General features: G+C 60.9%; 3 protein-coding genes across 3 annotated transcripts; 1 reads left to right on the top strand and 2 right to left on the bottom strand.

Moving 5' to 3' along the window:
- Positions 1–374: 374 nt before the first annotated feature.
- Positions 375–1,739, bottom strand: MNEG_4745 (hypothetical protein; the record flags this gene model as incomplete). The annotated part of the gene is made up of 4 exons (XM_014046781.1): positions 375–413; positions 660–749; positions 991–1,460; positions 1,667–1,739. The coding sequence occupies 4 exons, from the start codon at positions 1,737–1,739 to the stop codon at positions 375–377; spliced, it is 672 nt and encodes a 223-aa protein (XP_013902235.1).
- Positions 1,740–5,857: 4,118 nt separating this feature from the next.
- On the bottom strand, positions 5,858–10,323 carry MNEG_4744 (hypothetical protein; the record flags this gene model as incomplete). The annotated part of the gene is made up of 12 exons (XM_014046780.1): positions 5,858–6,329; positions 6,545–6,633; positions 6,766–6,843; positions 7,050–7,190; positions 7,417–7,534; positions 7,826–7,890; positions 8,093–8,232; positions 8,534–8,648; positions 8,943–9,082; positions 9,371–9,463; positions 9,756–9,938; positions 10,200–10,323. The coding sequence occupies 12 exons, from the start codon at positions 10,321–10,323 to the stop codon at positions 5,858–5,860; spliced, it is 1,758 nt and encodes a 585-aa protein (XP_013902234.1).
- Positions 10,324–11,303: 980 nt separating this feature from the next.
- On the top strand, positions 11,304–14,112 carry MNEG_4743 (hypothetical protein; the record flags this gene model as incomplete). The annotated part of the gene is made up of 8 exons (XM_014046779.1): positions 11,304–11,334; positions 11,591–11,730; positions 11,986–12,083; positions 12,280–12,375; positions 12,650–12,822; positions 13,033–13,502; positions 13,733–13,822; positions 14,074–14,112. 8 exons carry the CDS (start codon positions 11,304–11,306, stop codon positions 14,110–14,112), a joined length of 1,137 nt encoding a protein of 378 aa, XP_013902233.1.
- Positions 14,113–17,679: the final 3,567 nt, after the last annotated feature.

The raw sequence follows: 17,679 nt of genomic DNA, 5'->3' as shown, positions 1-17,679 counted from the left end.
TGGGCTGCTACTGCTGTGTTTTGTTTGACTTAAGGCAGCCAAGTAGCATCGTGTGACCTGTATAACCAGACATGTATTACCAGACTCGACCGTATGTAATGCAAGTACAGCGTATGTTCTGGTGAAATGGCGATAAGATGCTTAGTTGTTGGTGTGACGCAACATCACATCAAGGGGCACAGCCATGCTGGAAAAACGCATTACTTTTGACAACAAAGAACTGTTCAGTATTTACAGAGACGGCTTTCCAGGCAGCGGCTTTGAAAATGTGGCAGCGGCGTGCGGCGCCCATGTTGGCGGCCAGGGCCGGCTCGGTGTTGCTCTTGAATGCAAGGCACCAACTATGCGCGCCTGGCTGCATCACTGTGACTGCCTCATTTTGTCTTGCACTTGAGCAGCATCTTTTTGGTGTCCTGGGGGGAACAGGTAACGTGGTCACGGCAGGGGGTGGCAGGGACGGTAAGAAAGAGCAGGGGGGGGGACTAGCCAGCTCAGCGGCGTACGCACGAGCAGCGACAGCAGCAAGCCAACCCGCGAGCGTGTGACCGCGGGGCCTCTGCTCCCAGCTGACGGCGCTGGCTTCATGCACTGCAGGGAGCTACATTGCCTGCTGCAGTCTAGGAGGGCCATGCAGCAGCACCCCGCGAGCCCGCCCGCACCTGTCCCAGGGCTGTGGCTATGGCCTGGTATGCCAGGACCAGGTCCTTGTACGTCTTGAGGGGGTCGGGCGCGGTCAGGATGGCATTGGCCTGCGAGGAGTGGACGGCATGGGGCGGGGGCGGGGAAGGGTGCGTGACTGGCGCAATGTTGTGAGTGATAGGAGCGGGGGTCTTTGCTTGGGCTGTGATACAGTATTGAGTGATTCACCGACCCACATGGTGTGTGCAATCTGTTGTTTAGAGGTGTGTTGATGACTACGGTATGCAGGCGGGCAGCAGCATGTGGATTACTGCAGCCACCCACGCCCTCTCGTCCTCAAGCCTCACCCACCCGCGCGACGAGGTCGGGGTTGGTGCGGGCGATGATGGGCTCCGCGGCGCGGAAGTAGGTGCGCGCCGCAGCCTGCTGCGCCAGGCGCAGGCAGGGCGAGCGGCAGGCGCCAGACTTCTTCAGTAGCCCCTTGGAGGCGGTCTTGGAGGCGTCGTAGGCGCTCCTGAGGCTGTACTGCAGGAAGCGTGCGACAAAAGCCTTCTCAATCGTCTGGTAGTGCGTGGCCAGGCCAGGCAGGTTGCCGGCTGCTGCAGCGGCGCTCGCGTTTGTGGAAGCGGTCACAGTTGCGCGGTTGACGGGCGAGAGCGGCTCCTTCTTGGAGGCGGAGAAGGTGCAGTAGAACTTGGCGATTGTGTTGGTGGTTTGGAAGAGGGTGGCGGGGTTTGCGGTGCCATTGGGGGCCTTGGGCGGCTTGGGGGCGGCGCTGTCCGCGGCTGTCAGGAGGGCCATCCCGTGCAGGATCTCCTCGGCTGGGGAAATTGTGCATGGGTCAGGGAGGACACAAAATGGGGGGAAGGTTAGGAGGGTGCTGAGTTTGGGGCCAGGATTGCAGCCGCGACCTAGGCACCAGCAATGTCAAAACCAGCGGGGTTACGCTTGACAGAGGCAGCTGAGCAAGCACTTCCTCCCAAATCATGCAAAAACACCCCAGCAGCCGTGGACCCGATCAGCTCACACGCCAGTAGCAGGCTGATGGGGCGGTCGTTGCAGCCAGTGGCGAAGCACTGGCCGGCGTTGACCTCGTGCATTGCATAGGCGCCTGAGAACCAGCGCGCCCCCGCAATTGCTACCTCGGCACGCACGCCGCAGCACGCCCCGGCGTAATCGCCGTCGCCGCGCAGGGCCGCACTGTAAGGTTGGGGTGTAGTGGATGGTTAGGATTTGGGGGGTTGAGAAGGCAAGGAACGCGACTGGCAAAGTGCCGCTGTTGAAGATTCATGTCTGTTAGGCTGTGCTGATGATGCCGTCGTGCCTGGGAAGCAAGGCCAGCATGTGGGTGCACTGCTAGTGTGGGGGAACTCCTGACTATTAGAGACCGCTCGTGGGGCGTGACAGGCCTGCATAGCGCCCGCTCTCATCTTGCAAGCCTGTGGTGGGCCGCAGCAGCTGTTGCTGGCCCCTCACAACAGGACGATACAATGACAAAACTCCCGCCCACCCAAACACGTCGTCGAGATAGAACTCCTTCTTGAAGTATGAGGATGAGAGGGCGTAGTAAGCCTCCTGGCTGTAATTACGCTTAGTCACGGAAACCCTGACGACGATGGCAAATGATGGTTGAAGCCACATCAAAACGTGGCAAACTGAATTTGCAGTGAGGCTGGACGCGGTCCAGCTTGCGACGTATTCAAGCAAGACAGCGGGCGGCGCCCTTCGGGCGGATGGAGCCTTACATGGTGCGCGGGGTGCCGTCATCGCGCTTTGCGATGCGGGCGTTGTTATAGATGTCCAGCGCGCCAGCAAAGTTGGCGTCCGGCTTGGCCAGCTCGGCCTGGTGTTGCGGGAGACAGCAGGCTGCGTTGAACAAGGCATGCACATGCTTGATGAATTGCTGCACTGGTTTGCAAGGCGTGTGAGCGACCTGTGGCGATGCAGCTGCGGGTTTTATTCAAGTCGCTGGCGCAGCTCTACCGAGCGTGCAAATGCACCTGCAACTGCCTATGTCGGGCACCTGGCATAGTCGCATGCTGCTGCTGACATGACATCCAGCAGCATCCCTGACCTCATGATGTCATCGTGACCCCTGCCGCCCCCACGCAGTGTTCGTCAACACACGTGCACCCGCGCACGCACGCACACACGCACACACACACACACACACACACACACGCGCGCGCGCGCGCGCGGGCGTGCGCGCGCACACGCATCACCTGGAGCAGTCGCACGTCCTGGGTCGTGTTGGCGTAGCCGCAGAGGTTCTCTTCGTACGCAACTCCAAACGCGCAGGAGCATGGCAGGGAGCACGGCTTCGAGGGCGCGGGGGACGGCGACGTTGATGGCTTGGGCGACGTCGAGGGTCCCTCTGGTACCCCGCCGTTGCTGCCTGGCAAGAAGCGGAGTCGGCAGGAAAAGGAGTTGACAGAGAAACTCAAAGATGCTAACTAATGGAAATAACTTTGCATATGGTGTTGGCAAGACAGCAAAGGATCAGTCACTCTCATCCCGCCGCCGGCCACCGTCCGCTGCCTCAAACACCCTACAACACCGGTTTGTGCCCGTCATCAGGAGCAACAACCGCCCGGGTGTGCGAGGCTCACAGCTGGCAGCCGTGCAGGTGGCGTCCACTGAAACATTGAGCGATGCCTGGTGGAACACGCCACCCCGGACAGCATACGTGGCGAACAGGCGCACGGGGCCAGCGTCAGCACCTGCAGGTTGGGAGGACGAGAACTCTTTTTGCCACATTTGAAGGTGCAACACAGAACTTGCAGCGTGACGCATGTGCTCGAGCGAGCGAGCAAAGCTATAAATGTTATTCCCCAAATTCAAATGTTGCTATTTATTGTGCTGTGACGCACTTTGATACATGATATTGGCAGTTACTGGGAAACTCACAACGCAACTGCCACACTCACAGCCAAGGGTCAGTATTGAGGTGTACGAGGTTGCGGCAAACGCAGTGGCGCGTTTGGTGCCACCATCGGAGCAAGTGGACACTATGTCGCCCAGGACCTTGTCGAATGAACCAGCGCTGGCTGTCAAGTATAGGTGGGGCTCCTGGGTTGCCAGAATGGGCAGGTTGACCTGCAAACAGAGGTGGCGATTGCAAGCAAGGACGGCTGGCTGAAGGCCGCAGTTTAGCAGCAGCCCAGGGATCAAGGCAGCCAATGATCGCAAATAAACATGGATGGATATAAAACAGAGATCACCTTGTGTTGAAACATTCCAAGTGCAGGCTATGCCATATGTAAGAGGCGACAGTGCGCGAAAGTGCCAAGCCAACCATACACACAAGACCCAATGCAACGCCTAGCCTCTGGCGCCTGTCACGCGCCTTGATGCTGTATCTCTTCCCCGGGCACAGTTGAGTAGTTGGGCTGCCGCCCTCTGCACTGACTGTGAAAAGTCCCAATGTGGCCGTTGAGTCAATGATTGGCCCCTCGTGCCCTGAGAACTCCCTGGACCCGTCTGGATGTGCACACCTGGGTGTGGGCAAGTTGTCGCCAGGATATCAGAGAGAGCATCACAATCTTGATTGGTGAGCAGCACGCAAACAGCAACGATGCGCCGACTATTCGCTTCTGTTGCTGCGAATTGGGCAGGGGGGCGGGGGCTGAAGAGCAGATGCACGTGCAGTGTGTGATCACGTGACGCATGAAAACTGCAGCTGCCAACAGCTGCCCTGGCCTGTAAAAGGTGACTCACGTGGTGCCAGCGTAGCTTTGCCACACATCTGTAACGCAAGTAGGAGAAGGGACCATCAGGTTTGTCGTGATGCATCGTGCTTTTTGTATTGACACGCTTGGTAGTTCTTGTGTGGTGCTTTGTGCGGTATGCTCTGCCCCGTGCCGCCTCGATGAAAATGGTGAAGCTGGGGCGGCAGCGACAATGTGTCCACCACAGCAGCAGCAGCAGCAGCAGCAGCAGCAGCAGCAGCGGCGGCGGCGGCGGCGGCGGCTGCAGCTGCGGCTGCAACGCCACCAGCAGCATTGCTGCCTTGGTGCGAGTTCTCGCTAGGGCGGCCAGGAGCGTGGCCCCGGCAAACGCCCGCTCCTCGTGATCGCCTACGGATGCAGCAAGTTTTTTGCAGCTGGTCCCTAACACGGGCTCACCTGGGTATGACAATGCGCTTCGCGCCGCGACAAGTGCCAGCGCCAAGCTGGACAGCACCCGGAATTGCATTTTCATGGCGGCGGCTGCTATTGTGTTGGGCGACGGATGCTGATGCAACTACGAGCAATGTAACTACCCTAGCGTGTCCTATTTGCAATTTCGCATTGCGTAAAATGATGATCGTCAGCCGGAGCGCGTGGAGGGCGCGTGCTGGGATCGAAGCGTGTGCCGGCCACGCTGGTCACCCAGCCACGACGCTTCGCACCGGGTCTCGCGTGTTGATACACGTCGGGGCTTAAGGAATTCTGAACCAGGGGGTTGCTTCTGCGCGTCTGGATTGCCGATGGGATGCATCTCACACGTCGGCAGTGAACTCGAGCAAAACCGCAGGGTTGACGAATCCAACGCAGCTATTATCGCAGCATGTGCTATTGAATGCACCATTCTTGCCAGAGCGTCCATCGCCCTCGTTGACCAAAGTTTGACTGGGCTGTTGCGTCATCGTGTGGTGCGCTGCACTGATACATATCTGGTGAACCTGAATCGAAATACAAATTGATCACCCCTGAAGTGATTTCCATGATTTACCCGTTGAAGCGGTGCCACGAGATTGCTCTCAGCAGCATGCTCGCTTGTCAAGTTTGCTACACATCACGCTGGCCGCGATACAAAAGGGTGCAGGGAGAACGTGCGGGGACCTTCCCGTGATTATTAGCAGCACAATCATCCATGTAGCAATTGCACGACATGCGGCGACCAAGATGCACCTTGTCTTGTGAAGAAACAACAAAGACTCGCACGGACTCAAGACAAAGCTCACGTGGTTTTGCAGCGAATGAGCCTGCCAATCATTCTGTCTGAGACTGTGTTTCGTTTGCCGAGCAAGTTGCATCAAGGCATGAGTGTGAACCCTGCTTAAAAACTGGGGGTCAAAGACTGGCAGCCGGCCTGCATGCAAAGGTGGCGCTCGGCAGGGCGCACATAATGCTGGCATACGCCGGTCCCTGCCAAGGCCCTCCACCAGAAATGGGTGCCACTGGCTGCATGACGCAGCCAGGCCATCAAGAGCCTCTGGCACCTCAACCACTGTGGCTCATACGGTCAGCGCCACAACCTTAGTGCCCGCCGTTCCGAGAGCAAAGTTTGTGTAACCCGTGCCGCTGTACAGCACTCCGTCCACAATTGCCGGGCCGCACGCGCTGCTTGCCCCGAGGTCGTAGCTTCCCAGCAGCTTCCCATCCGTCGCCCGGAGCATGAACAGCCGCCCGGTGGGGTCCATGCTTGCGTAGGCCAGTACACCGTTTGCCACAGTGATGGGGGCCAGGCTCTTAGCGTTGCGCCCAGACTGGTCCAGCGCCGGGTTGGCAAACGTCCAGCGGACGGTCCCGTCCCACGCATCCAGTGCAACGCACAGGCCGCCGTTTGTGGAAGCTGGAGGGGCCTTCTCGCCCTTGACGTTCGGGACGGGCTTCAGGTACGCATCGGCGCCCTGAAAGTCGATCTTGGCGTTGCCCTGGTTGTTGTTGCTGACATACACCAGCTTGTTGTCACTGGCGCTGCCCCACCTGCCATGAGCATGGCGTAGGAAGGTCGGAGGCGGCAGGACGGGGGCTTCATCAAGCTTAACATCGAAGTATGTTTCCGTGGTCACAGCTGCTGGCAGAAGCAGTGTGGATGACAGCAGGGGGCGATGGCGGCTGGCATGCAAACACGCACAAGCAATAAATGCAAGCAGCAGGAGGTCAGATGCAGCAGAGCGGCGCTTGATGCGGCGACTCACATGATGCCGCCGATGAGGCCTCCCGGCCCAGCCCGCTGATTCCAGGCGATGCTGCCGTCCTTGGGGTCCAGGGCCCAAACGATGCCGGACTGCGTTTGTGATCATGAGGACGTAAGGCGGCGGGATTGATTCAACACATGGAGGGAAGGGCAATCGTGCTGCATGTGTTCATGCATCTGTTAGCAATCAAATGGTGCGGGTCATTGCCAGGTCGTGGTTACCTTCTGGCCAACGATGAGCAGCTGCTTGCAGCCCTTGCCGGGCTTGCAGGGCGTGACCAGCATTGGAGCCTGGCCGAACTGCATATGCAGGTGCAAGTTTGCGACGTGTTGGGGCACGCGGCTGCGAGGCGGGCAGCATTCATGCCCCCCAGCCAGGGCACATCGAGGCGCCACTGCTGACAGACTCATCCATGCATCTCACACAATCAAGAACGCTGACACTGCAAGCATGTTCAAAACTTGGCGCAGCGCAAGGCCCGCTGCTTGGCCACATAAGCACTCACATCAAAATCGGGACCCTCCACTGCGGGGCAGTTGTCGTTCACCGCTGGGTTGTCAGAGAGGCAGGCAGCATTCCAGGCGTCCGGGCCATCGACGGGTGTCGCCCACTTGACGGCGCCCGTTTTCATGTCCAATGCAACAATCTGAGATGGTCCACGGGTGCGCAGATTCGAGGTAAGCGGCAGTGAGAGCGAGGCGGCGGGCGTATACGAGCCAGCAGCTAGCGCCTGGCAGCCGCGCAGGCGACTCGATGAGGAAATTGAGCCAGCTGGCTGCCAGCCGTCAAGCATGCTGACGCTCTGGACGCCCACACCCTGATACGCGGGGACGCTGTGGAGCGAGTAACAAAAAGCAACAAAACACACGCACCGCGTTGTGGTAGTTGTCCTCGCCGCCTTCCAGCTGCAGGCAGGCCTTCTGCTGGGGGCTGTTGGCCGCCGTCAGGGGTCCCAACGCTAGCAGGCACTCTTCCACCTCCTCGGGCATCCTGAAAAGGAAGGGAGCCCAGGGGTCGTCCGTTCAAATGCGAGGCACTCGTTCTCATACGGTGCATGAGCAGCCAGGCATGGATGCAGGGCTTGATCTTGCAAGTGCTCCTGGTCAGCTGCTTGCTGTCCTGGCGCCGAGCTGGCCCAGTTAGGTGGGGTGGCAATTCAACACAACTGCGGACGTGCTGGTGTAATTGATCGCAGGTGGCCTTGATTGGGGCCACCTAAGGGGGCCAGCTGGGGGTGCGTGTGTGAATGCCTTGGACGCATGCTGCGCAGCGCACACGCACCCGTAGTTGTCGCCGGTGGCGATGATGACCTGTTGGCGCTGCCTGTCCACCACGGGGGCGCTGCCCTGCAGTGGCAGCAGCGGGCAGAGTCGGCAGCACCAGCACCAACGCCTTTGTTTGATTTTGCAAATGAGCAAGGACAAGACGCACAGCCTAAACAAGGCACTCGCAGAAAGATATGCACCATTGCATGCCACCATTGTGCCCACTCTCGCAATAGAGCGTGGATCAGTCGACACGTTGACTGGCGCTCGCAGCGCTGCGCACCCATACGGCGGCGCCCGACCAGCTGTCGTTGGCGCGGCCGCCGTTGTCGGGGGTGGTGAAGGTCTGCCAAAGAATGTTGCCGGTCTGCACGTCCAGCGCGGCCACGCTGCCTCGGAATGTGCAGCATACGTAGGCTTGGCCTGCGGGGCCAGGGGTGAGGGGTGGCAGGGTGCACACGGAAACAAGGAGGGCGAAGGGAGGTTGGGGCAGGCCTGCAGGTGCCGTTGCAATATCCACATAGCAGGCGCCGGCCGCAGGCCGCCAGCAATAATCCGCTTTCACGACAACAAATGCATCGCTGGCGCAGGTTGGGCCGTTGCTGTGCGGCTGTGACTACGCCGCGCTTGCTGGCCATGGCTAAGGCAAAGCCACGCAACAGAGCGCACCCGTCGCCGCGCGTCCAGCCCGGCGGGGCATGCGCGGCAACTGGTCAAGGCTCACGTGATGCGACATTCTCCTCGAGGCTGCTGACTCCTGTGTATAGGACGCCCTCATACAGGGTGGGGCTGGTAGTAATGACCGCCGCAATGTTGGTGTCCGCGCGCTTGCCCCACACCTGGGGTGCGTTGCCCATGCACCGAGTTGGTTGCGTGTGAGAATTTCAGAGAGGCGCGGTGGGCATTTCTGCATGCAGGAGACCCGGTAAAGGTGCGACCAGCAAGGAGCAGCTGCCAGGCGCAAGGAGTTGAGAGAGAGGGTGCACATTTCCCTGCCCTCATAAGGTGTTTAAAGTGAGTTGATTCTTGGCGGTGGAGGTCATGATGTAAATGAACATCAGCAAACACAGAATAGGGTTGGCGATGACCTGTGTCTGCTTAATCCCATGCCGGCGCTTGAACATGCGACCCACCAAGGCGCCGTCCGAGGCGCGGAGCGCGAGCCAGAAGGCGAAGCCCCCGTAGACCGCCTGCATGGTGCCGATGATCACCAGCTCGCTGTTGTGGATCACAGGGCTGGTCCTGGACATGATCGGGAACACAGCCGTGTTGGCTGCAGGGGAGGGATTGGGGTGGGCGGTCGAGGGGGTGGGGGTGGAGCCGTTGATAGCAAATGGAGGGCGCACGGGGCTGCAATAGGGCATTGGCCACATCGTGTGCCGCAGTGGCAGGCACTCAGCCGCCAGTCAGGGCAGCGTTTCCAGCTGCAGGAGGCCACTTTGTGTGCTCGGCAGGAGGTGGCCTTTTATACTGATAGCTGCCCCCGGGGCTCCCGCAGGGTGGACGGAGCAACCTCGCTAGATCCAACGCGTTGCTCAGCGCGCTTGTTTCAACTGCCTACCGGGCAATGGGACGCCGAGCTGGGTCATGTAATCTTTGACCTGCTTTGACCAGACCACCTCCCCTGTTTCAGCCTTCAAACAGAACATGTTGCCTGGCAGCGGGGACCGGGTGGGGGTCGTCCAGTATGGGCAGCACGTGAGGGGTTGCCAACAGCTAGGTATCCAGACGCTGGCCTGCAAGGGGCCCCTTGCAGCCCTGGGGCGGCTGGGCAGGATGCAATGTATCGCATCGTAGTGTATCGTGTCCGCCAGGAAGTGGTCCATCTCAACGAGCCTCAGGTGGGTTGTGAGTCGGAATGCGCACGCAGCCAGCACAAGCATCTAGCAGTCGCCCCTCCTCTTCCCCTGGATGGCTAGTCTTGCAGATCCCCGCCGCCCCCACACCTTCCCAATCAGGCACGTAGACGAAGCCGCCATGGACAGTGGGCGTGGCGCTGGTGCTGCCCGCAACATTTGCCTCCCACTTGACCTTGAGCTTCCCGGCCTTGGCCACTGTGAGCTTCTTCTCGGCTTGGTTCCAGCGGCGGTTGCTGAGGTCACCGCCCCAGTGGCTCCAGGCCAGGCGGTCTGCGCCGTGCAGGAGCGGTCAAGGGTGCATGCGGGCTAAATGGCCCTTTTAGGAGCTTGGTGCTGGCAGGACGCGCCCTGGCGGTCAGGGCATGCATGCGCCGACCGTTCAGTGACAGTTGTGGTGTACATTGCTAGCAGGGAGGCAGGGGTTGCCGCAGAGCCAATGTGTCGACGTGATGCGGGGGCCGACTGCTGAAGCCTTGACAAGTTGGCGTGATCAAGAAAGTATGCCCCTTGAGCGCCGCGCAGCCAGCTCACCGATGCACTCGCTCTGCTCGGCGTTGGCGGTGAACGGGGCCTGGCACTTGACGCAGGCGGTTGTGGTTGAGCCACCCGGGCTCACGTGGTTCTTGGGGCAGCGCGTGCAGCTTGTTTTCTTCATGTAGTGGCCGGGCAAGCAATCTTCAGGTGGAGATTGGGGGTGAGAGGGCAGAGTTTGGTGTACAGCACTCGCGGTGGACAGGGGCACAATCCAGGGCTGGCCGCTCGCCGGCTGGCTGCGCCTTAATCGTCGCTGCTATGTTTGCAGGCGCTGAAAGCTCCGCAGAGACAAACAACTGATCTGCTCTCAACATAATGCTCACCGCAAGTGCCTGTTGAATTCGTCAGGTAGGCCTTAGCTTTGCAGACGCTGCACTTGCTGGGGTCGCCCGCGACGCACTTTTGGCACCCTGCCACTTGGCACTTCACGGCCTGCAAACGCGGAAAATCGCATGTGCCTGCAAGATTTGCACTGGAAGGGGCAATCCCAACCTTCGATCTCAAGCAATCCCACAGGTGGAAGCTTGTGCCCCCTGACCCGTGCACAGTCAGACTTCACAGCTGGCTCCCCTCACCAGGACACCTCGGCCATGGGGCGAAGAGACCGCCAGGACCCCCGGCTGCTGCACCGGCACGAGCGCATGGGCGTAGACAGCACCCAACAAAGCAAGTATCAAAGTTTTCATCGGGAGAAGCTCTCTGTGGCGGCCCGGACTCTGGGAGGAGGTTGATAATCGAATTTGTTCAGGCTCCCGGCGATCGCGAAATGAACGATGCACGAGCCACCCGAGGATCAAGTGCATGCCGCGATCGAAGATTGATCTACGTAGGCCAATGTGACCTCTTTTGGCGGCCGGGGTGACCCAGCGTGGCCGGCACACGCCCCGGGCACACGCTGAGATGTCGGCACACGCTGTGCGCACGCCTCACCTGCTTCTAACATGTATAAGAGTTTAAAGTTGCATCTCAATGCTATAATCTCCCGAAATCACCCGCACTCGTAAAGTGCTGACTCCACATTCGTCACCCCTACAGCCGCCGCTGGCCCGCTCACCCGTGAAGATGCATCTCCGGCTGCTGCCCTGCGTTTTGCTGCTTGTAATGGCGGCCCGCATGGCATCTTCTCACCAGGGTGAGCTTGGGGGAGAAGGCTTATGCCGAGCTTCTTTGCAGGCCGATTGCTGTCGGCCCTTTCCAGTCAGCAGCCAACGATTCACCCTTGCATGCTCCTTGAACCCTACCCACAGTCAGCGTGACCGCATTACCCGGTGTTACCGATTCAGTACCACTGCTGGTGATTCAAACTTTCAAAACGACCCCTCTACTCACTGCCAATCTCCGCTCCTCGCCCCTGCCTGCTCGGCTGCTGCTGATCGTTTGTGCAACAGGCCGCCGCCTTGTGCAGGTGGAGGCACAGGCGGCGCCGGCTATCACGTGCTCACACCCGTGCGGCTGCGCGTTTGGCGTGGACTATGGAGAGGATCTCTGCACGTACGCCAACACCACCCAGGATGTCAGGTTGCTCCAGGTGGGCTGCGCCTCAGGGCGGTGCGTGGGCGCGGCGAAAGGCAGGTGGCGAGGTTCCCAGCTTTTTAAGCAACAGCGCCTGTGCAGTGAATGCAAAGAAAACATTGCACAGTCTTGAATTTTTACACTGCCTTATTGCACCAGCAGGCGGCCACCCCAACCATGCACCCCTCTGTTCGCTGTTAATTCTCTTCCTCTCCTCGCCCGCCCTCCGTTGCGCGGCCGGGCCTGTGGTTTCATTCACTGCTGCGTGCAGGCAGAGCTGAACAAGCCTGACGCAGACTTCACGACTGCGCTGGACATCTACAACAACGCCCGCATCGCAAAGCGGCCCGACGGCACTCCCCGCACCATGTGAGACGTAATGACGCACGTAATCAATGGGAATCATTTACAGCAACTAAAATGCATGCAGACGTGCAATTGCAATTGTCCTGCGGTGCAGGAGCGACAGCAGGAGCAAAATGTTACCGCGTTTGAAGCTCAGTGAGTCTGTCCTTCCTCCTTCCTCCTGCTTCATCCCCCTGCCTGCCACCAACCATGCCAACAGGGTGTCTGTCACCAAGCGCAACTACAGCCAGGAGGCCTTTTACGCCCTCTCATCCTCGTACTACAAGAAGCAGTTCTACCTCGATGACGTGTTCGGGTGAGCGGGAAGCGGGCCGCTGACCCTGCAAAACCCGAGGGGTGGTATCGCGGCGCTTGAGCCAGCTGCTGCCAGCAGGACGGGTTGGCTGCCAGCAGCAGCCCACCACCTGCAGCATGCACGAACAGAGCTGTTGACATGCAGGCCCTCGGTTTTCGTACTGTTGCATATGTATCTGCCCAGTTTAATTTCTGCAGGTTGTGATCTTGATGGCATGCGTGTCTTTCAAACCCGCTCCTCACCCTCCATATGATACTCCACACTTCCCTCGCAGCGCGGCCCTACGCGGTGACGGCGACTACGCCGGCGCATGCTGCGGCGTGCGCGCCGAGGTCGCGATTGCAGGGTCGCGCTGGTTTGCTGGCGCATTCGCAATGCACGAGGTCAACGCCGGCCAGTGCTTCGCCACCGGCTGCAACGCCCGCGCCATCAATCTGCCACTGGCGGGTGAGTGGGGTCGCCATTGCTCAAGGCTTGGATGTTGGTGTGCGCGCTTTTGATGAAACCAGCGCCCCTCTCAGCGGCCGGTCACCAACCTGCCAGGGCATGATTACGCGCCAGGTCACCTTGCTGCTCGTCTTGGTTGTTGCCATGCTGCCGCACTCCAACAACGTGTCCCTCCTCTGCCACGCCACTCCTCCCCCTCCCCATTTCCAGCCGAGGAGATTCTGCACGGCATGGCCATCCTGACAGCCGCAGACGGCACATCAGCAAAGGCCCCCAAGGCCCCCAACGGCACCGCCAACCCCACCACCCTCTTCCAAGTCACAAACACCATCGGCAAGTTCTACTGCACCTTCTCTGCCTCCAAGAAAGAGCCGCTCTCGCCCGTCAACCGTGCGACTGTGACCGCCTCTCAGGATGCCAGCGCCGCTGCAGCAGCCGGCAACCTGCCGGGCCTGGCCACGCACTACGAGGCGATTGAGAAGGCCTTTGTCGCGCGCTTCCTGCAGTACAGCCTCAGGAGCGCCTACGACGCCTCCAAGACCGCCTCAAAGGGGCTGCTGAAGAAGTCGGGCGCCTGCCGCTCTCCCTGCCTGCGTCTGGCGCAGCAGGCCGCGGCGCGCACCTACTTCCGCGCCGCGGAGCCCATCATCGCCCGCACCAACCCCGACCTCGTCGCGCGGGTGGGTGGGGCCAAGATGCAGAGGGCACAGGCGGCCGATACACTTGCGGCTGCCTTCTTGGACGAAACATCCGCACACATCTGAATCAGAAGGTTGGAGACATTTTGTGTGCCAGCCAATCACGCAGGTCTGCTCCACACACGACACAAATACCCTCCCTGCTGTCAGTCCACAACCTTCGACCCAGTCACGCACCCCTCCTTGACCCCTGCTTTCCAACCCCCTCGCAGGCCAACGCCATCCTGACCGCGCCCAACCCCCTCAAGACGTACAAGGACCTGGTGCTGGCCTACCAGGCCATTGCCACAGCCCTGGGGCAGGTGGGGCGGGCTCGCAGGGTGCTGCTGGGTGGCTCTCCTGGACTGCAGCAGGCATTGGCGGTCCCTGCATGAAGCGAACTCCGTCAGCGGAGAGCAGGGGCCGGCGGGCTGAACATCGTGCGCCCTAACGCAGGCTGGCCGGCTTGGTGCTGTCGCTGCTGCTTGAGTGTACGCCGCTGAGCTGATTCCCCCTTTGCTTGTTTGAGCCCTGTAAACACCTGTCCCATTACTCATCCCCCCCCTCCCCGCAGGATACCAAGAAGCTTCTGCTGAAGTGCAAGACCAAGTGATTCAATCCAAATGCATCCACATGGGGTGTGTTGACCGTGGGGGATACAAGATGAAACGATGCACTGGGGTGTGATGTGGCAGCGCAAGCCACATACTACCTGGTATGCGGTATGTAAGTGGATGCTTGGGGGTTTACGCGCGCTGCTTGCGGCGTGGGGGCGTAAATGAGAAAATCCGCTTAAGTTGGCTGCCGCTGCGCTGCAATGACCCACACGTGGCGCGCATGGCAAGGCACACGCAGCTAGTGGTCAAATCACAACAATTGCCACACTTTTGGGCGGTAGGGGGGTCAGCATTCATGCGTTTTTCTTGCGCTGTCACTTGTTATTCTGCAGCGCGTCGCTCGCTCCCGCCGTGCTGTACAGACCCGGGGCTTGCTCCATGCGCGTTTGGATGAAACTTGGTTTTGAGTCTTGCCTCCCACACATGCATGCACGCAACAGTGCTTTTCGACTTTGATGGCCCCCAATTTCTGGGCTGCCTGCACCATCGCCATATTTTTTGCAATCGCCGGGCGAAGGCGAACACATGCCTCTCCCGAGACTCGTGCCCCCAACAACACAACCGTGACGCTAGCCCACAGTGGTGAACTGCTCTGTGCCTAGTTGACGGCTCTGGTTGGATGCCTGCGTGTCCATTCTGCCCTGGTAACATTTTTCAACGGATTTGTGTGCGGCACTCGCACTGTTCACGTGAAGCAGGTACAACGGTTCAGGCCAACACACATACACACCCATTTCTCGCTCAGTCGAAGGGAACCTCTAACAGCATGCGTTGGCAGCAGCCATGTGGTGCAGGTGCACAGCTCCAATGCAAGCAATACAGCAAGCTACAAGACTGCGGGGGCTTTGGTAATGCCTGAGGCGCAACACGCAGGTAGACAACATTCCTGACCTGTGAGAGGTGGCTTGAGGACAGATCATGTGCGAGTGCAGAGGGACGCCCTGAATACAGGGGAGCCAAGCTCAACCTATGTGATGCCTGATGCACGGAGAGCCTGCGATTGCGGACTGTGTGGATGTTTAAAATCTCACGACAAGCAAGAACGCCACTTCAGGACATTGCTGTCATCATCATGCAGGAAGAGTTGACTGTGAAGACTATGAATGCCGATCTCAAACGCTTGCCATCTCGCGATTTTCTAAAGCGGTACGTACGGCCAATGCTCCTATGCACCCAACACGTGCATGACTGCACAGAGCTGTCCCGCTTGACCAGCAGCTGCAGGTCGTGATGGTGATCTGCGGTGCACCGCCAGTGCATCGTTGAGCACCGACCAGACTCTATGATGCTGGGCCACTCCCGAATGCACTTTCTCATCATATTGAGGGCGCCGGTCCGTTCCGCAGTGTAACGTACCGGGATACACAGTAGCATTCGATCCACCGCGCATGCAGTCTACTCTGTTCGGGAGCATGGATTACATAGCTTAGCGTCTAAGCAACTGTATGTCAGCGATCAGACTCGCATGCCTCGTGCTGGCGCTGCTGGTGCCGCGCCCTGCGCTGAGCGACGCGCGCCCGACGCTGCGCTTCGCGCATGGCGGGACCTTCAAGCTGGTGCAGTTCACCGACCTGCATTTGGGAGAGAAGGCAGATCTTGATTGGAAGAGCAGAGAGGCGCGCCCCGCTCGCCCGCCGGACCCTTTCACGACGCCGCCGTTGTCCAGTGCCGCCCCTGCGAGCGACGCGGCGCCGGGGCGCCCAGCCACACTCACGCAAACACAAGAAGCGACGGCTGCGCAGGCAACGTCGCCGTCCCCCCACGTTACTACCACTGCTGCTGCGCTGGGTTGCCGCCACGCCCGACCGGGACGCTTTCATGCAAGCCTCTCCTCCGCCGCCCCCGCGCGCAGCTCATCACAACGGTGATAGAGGCCGAGCGGCCACAGCTGGTGGTGCTGAGCGGTGACATCGTCAGCGGCGCGTTCTGGGACGGCAGGCCGGGCTGGGCGGAGGCCGCGTGAGCCGGGGCCGCTGCGCCATTGCTTCTGATGCTGCCATGTCATGCAACAACGGTCATTTTTGTTGCTTGCTGACTGGAGCCCAGCCGCTCCAAGAGCGCCCGCGCAGGACAAGGGGATGCGAGAGGCGGTAGCGGCCGTCTCAACTGAACCACCTCCGCTCTGTCGCTCCCACCCCCCTGCCGCGTCGCCGGGGCCCGCTGCCCGCTACGCATTCGGCTAGCCCTGTGCTCGCCCGCCTTCCTTCAACACCACACACTTCAAATCACGCGCGGCCCCGCTGCCTGCCCAGGTGGCGCCCGCTGGCAGATCTGCTAGCGCGCCTGGGCGTCCCCTACGCCGCGACCCTCGGAAACCACGACGCCGAGGCAGATCCGTCGAGGCGCAATCTGGCTGCCTTGTTTTCGAGGGACCCGCCCTCCCTCACTCGCCTGGGCCCGGATGGCGTGACCGGGGCGACGAACTACTGGCTGGATGTCCTTCCACCTGCCGCCGGCGACATCGGGGACGGAAGGGGCAGTGATGGCGGTGCGGCGGATGTGAGCGGACGCGGGTGGGACGAGAGCGGCGGTGCGGGGCCGGGGCCCGCGGCAGCAGCGGTGGTGGCGGCGCGAGTCTGGCTGCTGGATAGCATGCGGCGGACGTGCGAGGGGGCGCGCGGCTGGTGAGTGCGGGAGGGCTCAGCTGCAGCTGGTCGCTTATGGGGCCACGCTCGGCCCGCGCTGGGCGGCCCCGTGCGCGGCAGGAGCCGTTGGCAGTCAAGCCGCCACCCTGGGACGGAGGGCGCGTGCGAGGTTGCTGCCCAAAACGCACTGCGCTGCTGTGGCACGCCGAGATTGGACACCCCACCCTGCCACTGCGCCCGTGGCTGCGTCAGTCAGCTGCTCCTGCAAGCACCTGGGCCGCCGCAGGCAGCTCGTGATGAAACCAAATCACCAACATGGGCTCCCCCATCATCATGCCGCCAGGGGCTGCGTCGGCAGGGACACGCTAGAGTGGGCGCAGGCGGCGGCGGCGGCGCTGCCCGCTGCCCCAGGCGTCGCTTTTGTGCACATCGCCCCGCCGGGTGGGCTGGCTGGTGGCCGGCCGGCTATACTTGATTCATGGCTCCATGGACGAAAAGGGCACTGGACAGGCCAGCAGCGGCATCAGGCCACAGGGGCGTGATGCATGATGCAGCCGGGGCGTGGCGTCACTGGCAGCCAAGGATGGGCACCGGACGGCTGCCGCGCTATTCAGCAGAGCGCAGGCGCCGCGGCTGCGGCGGCGGGACGCCTCCCCACTTTCAAAGGGCACTGACGGCCGGCCGCCCGGTGCTGAAGATGCTTCCACGCGGTGATGCTCGCGCCCGTTGGTGGTGATCGCGCAGCCTCGGTTGCCGTCCAACCCCCGCCCGCGTGCGCACCCCGCCCCTAACGGGCTGCCCTGCACCGTCCACTCCCCCAGAGGCGCTCGCCCTTTGGAACGGCGGCCCCACGCGTGGCGGCAAGGGGGAGGCCGTCGGCTGCTCCAGCCGCAACAGCGGCCTGGTCGCGGCGCTTAGGGCTTTCAATACAACTTCGGTGTATTTCGGCCACGACCACGACAACGATTTCGTGGGGGA

Source organism: Monoraphidium neglectum (assembly GCF_000611645.1).
Source record: "Monoraphidium neglectum strain SAG 48.87 unplaced genomic scaffold scaffold00673, whole genome shotgun sequence".
Classification (NCBI taxonomy): Eukaryota; Viridiplantae; Chlorophyta; class Chlorophyceae; order Sphaeropleales; family Selenastraceae; genus Monoraphidium; species Monoraphidium neglectum.
Note: the sequence above shows the minus strand (reverse complement) of the source record. Positions and strands in the feature narration are given on the sequence as shown.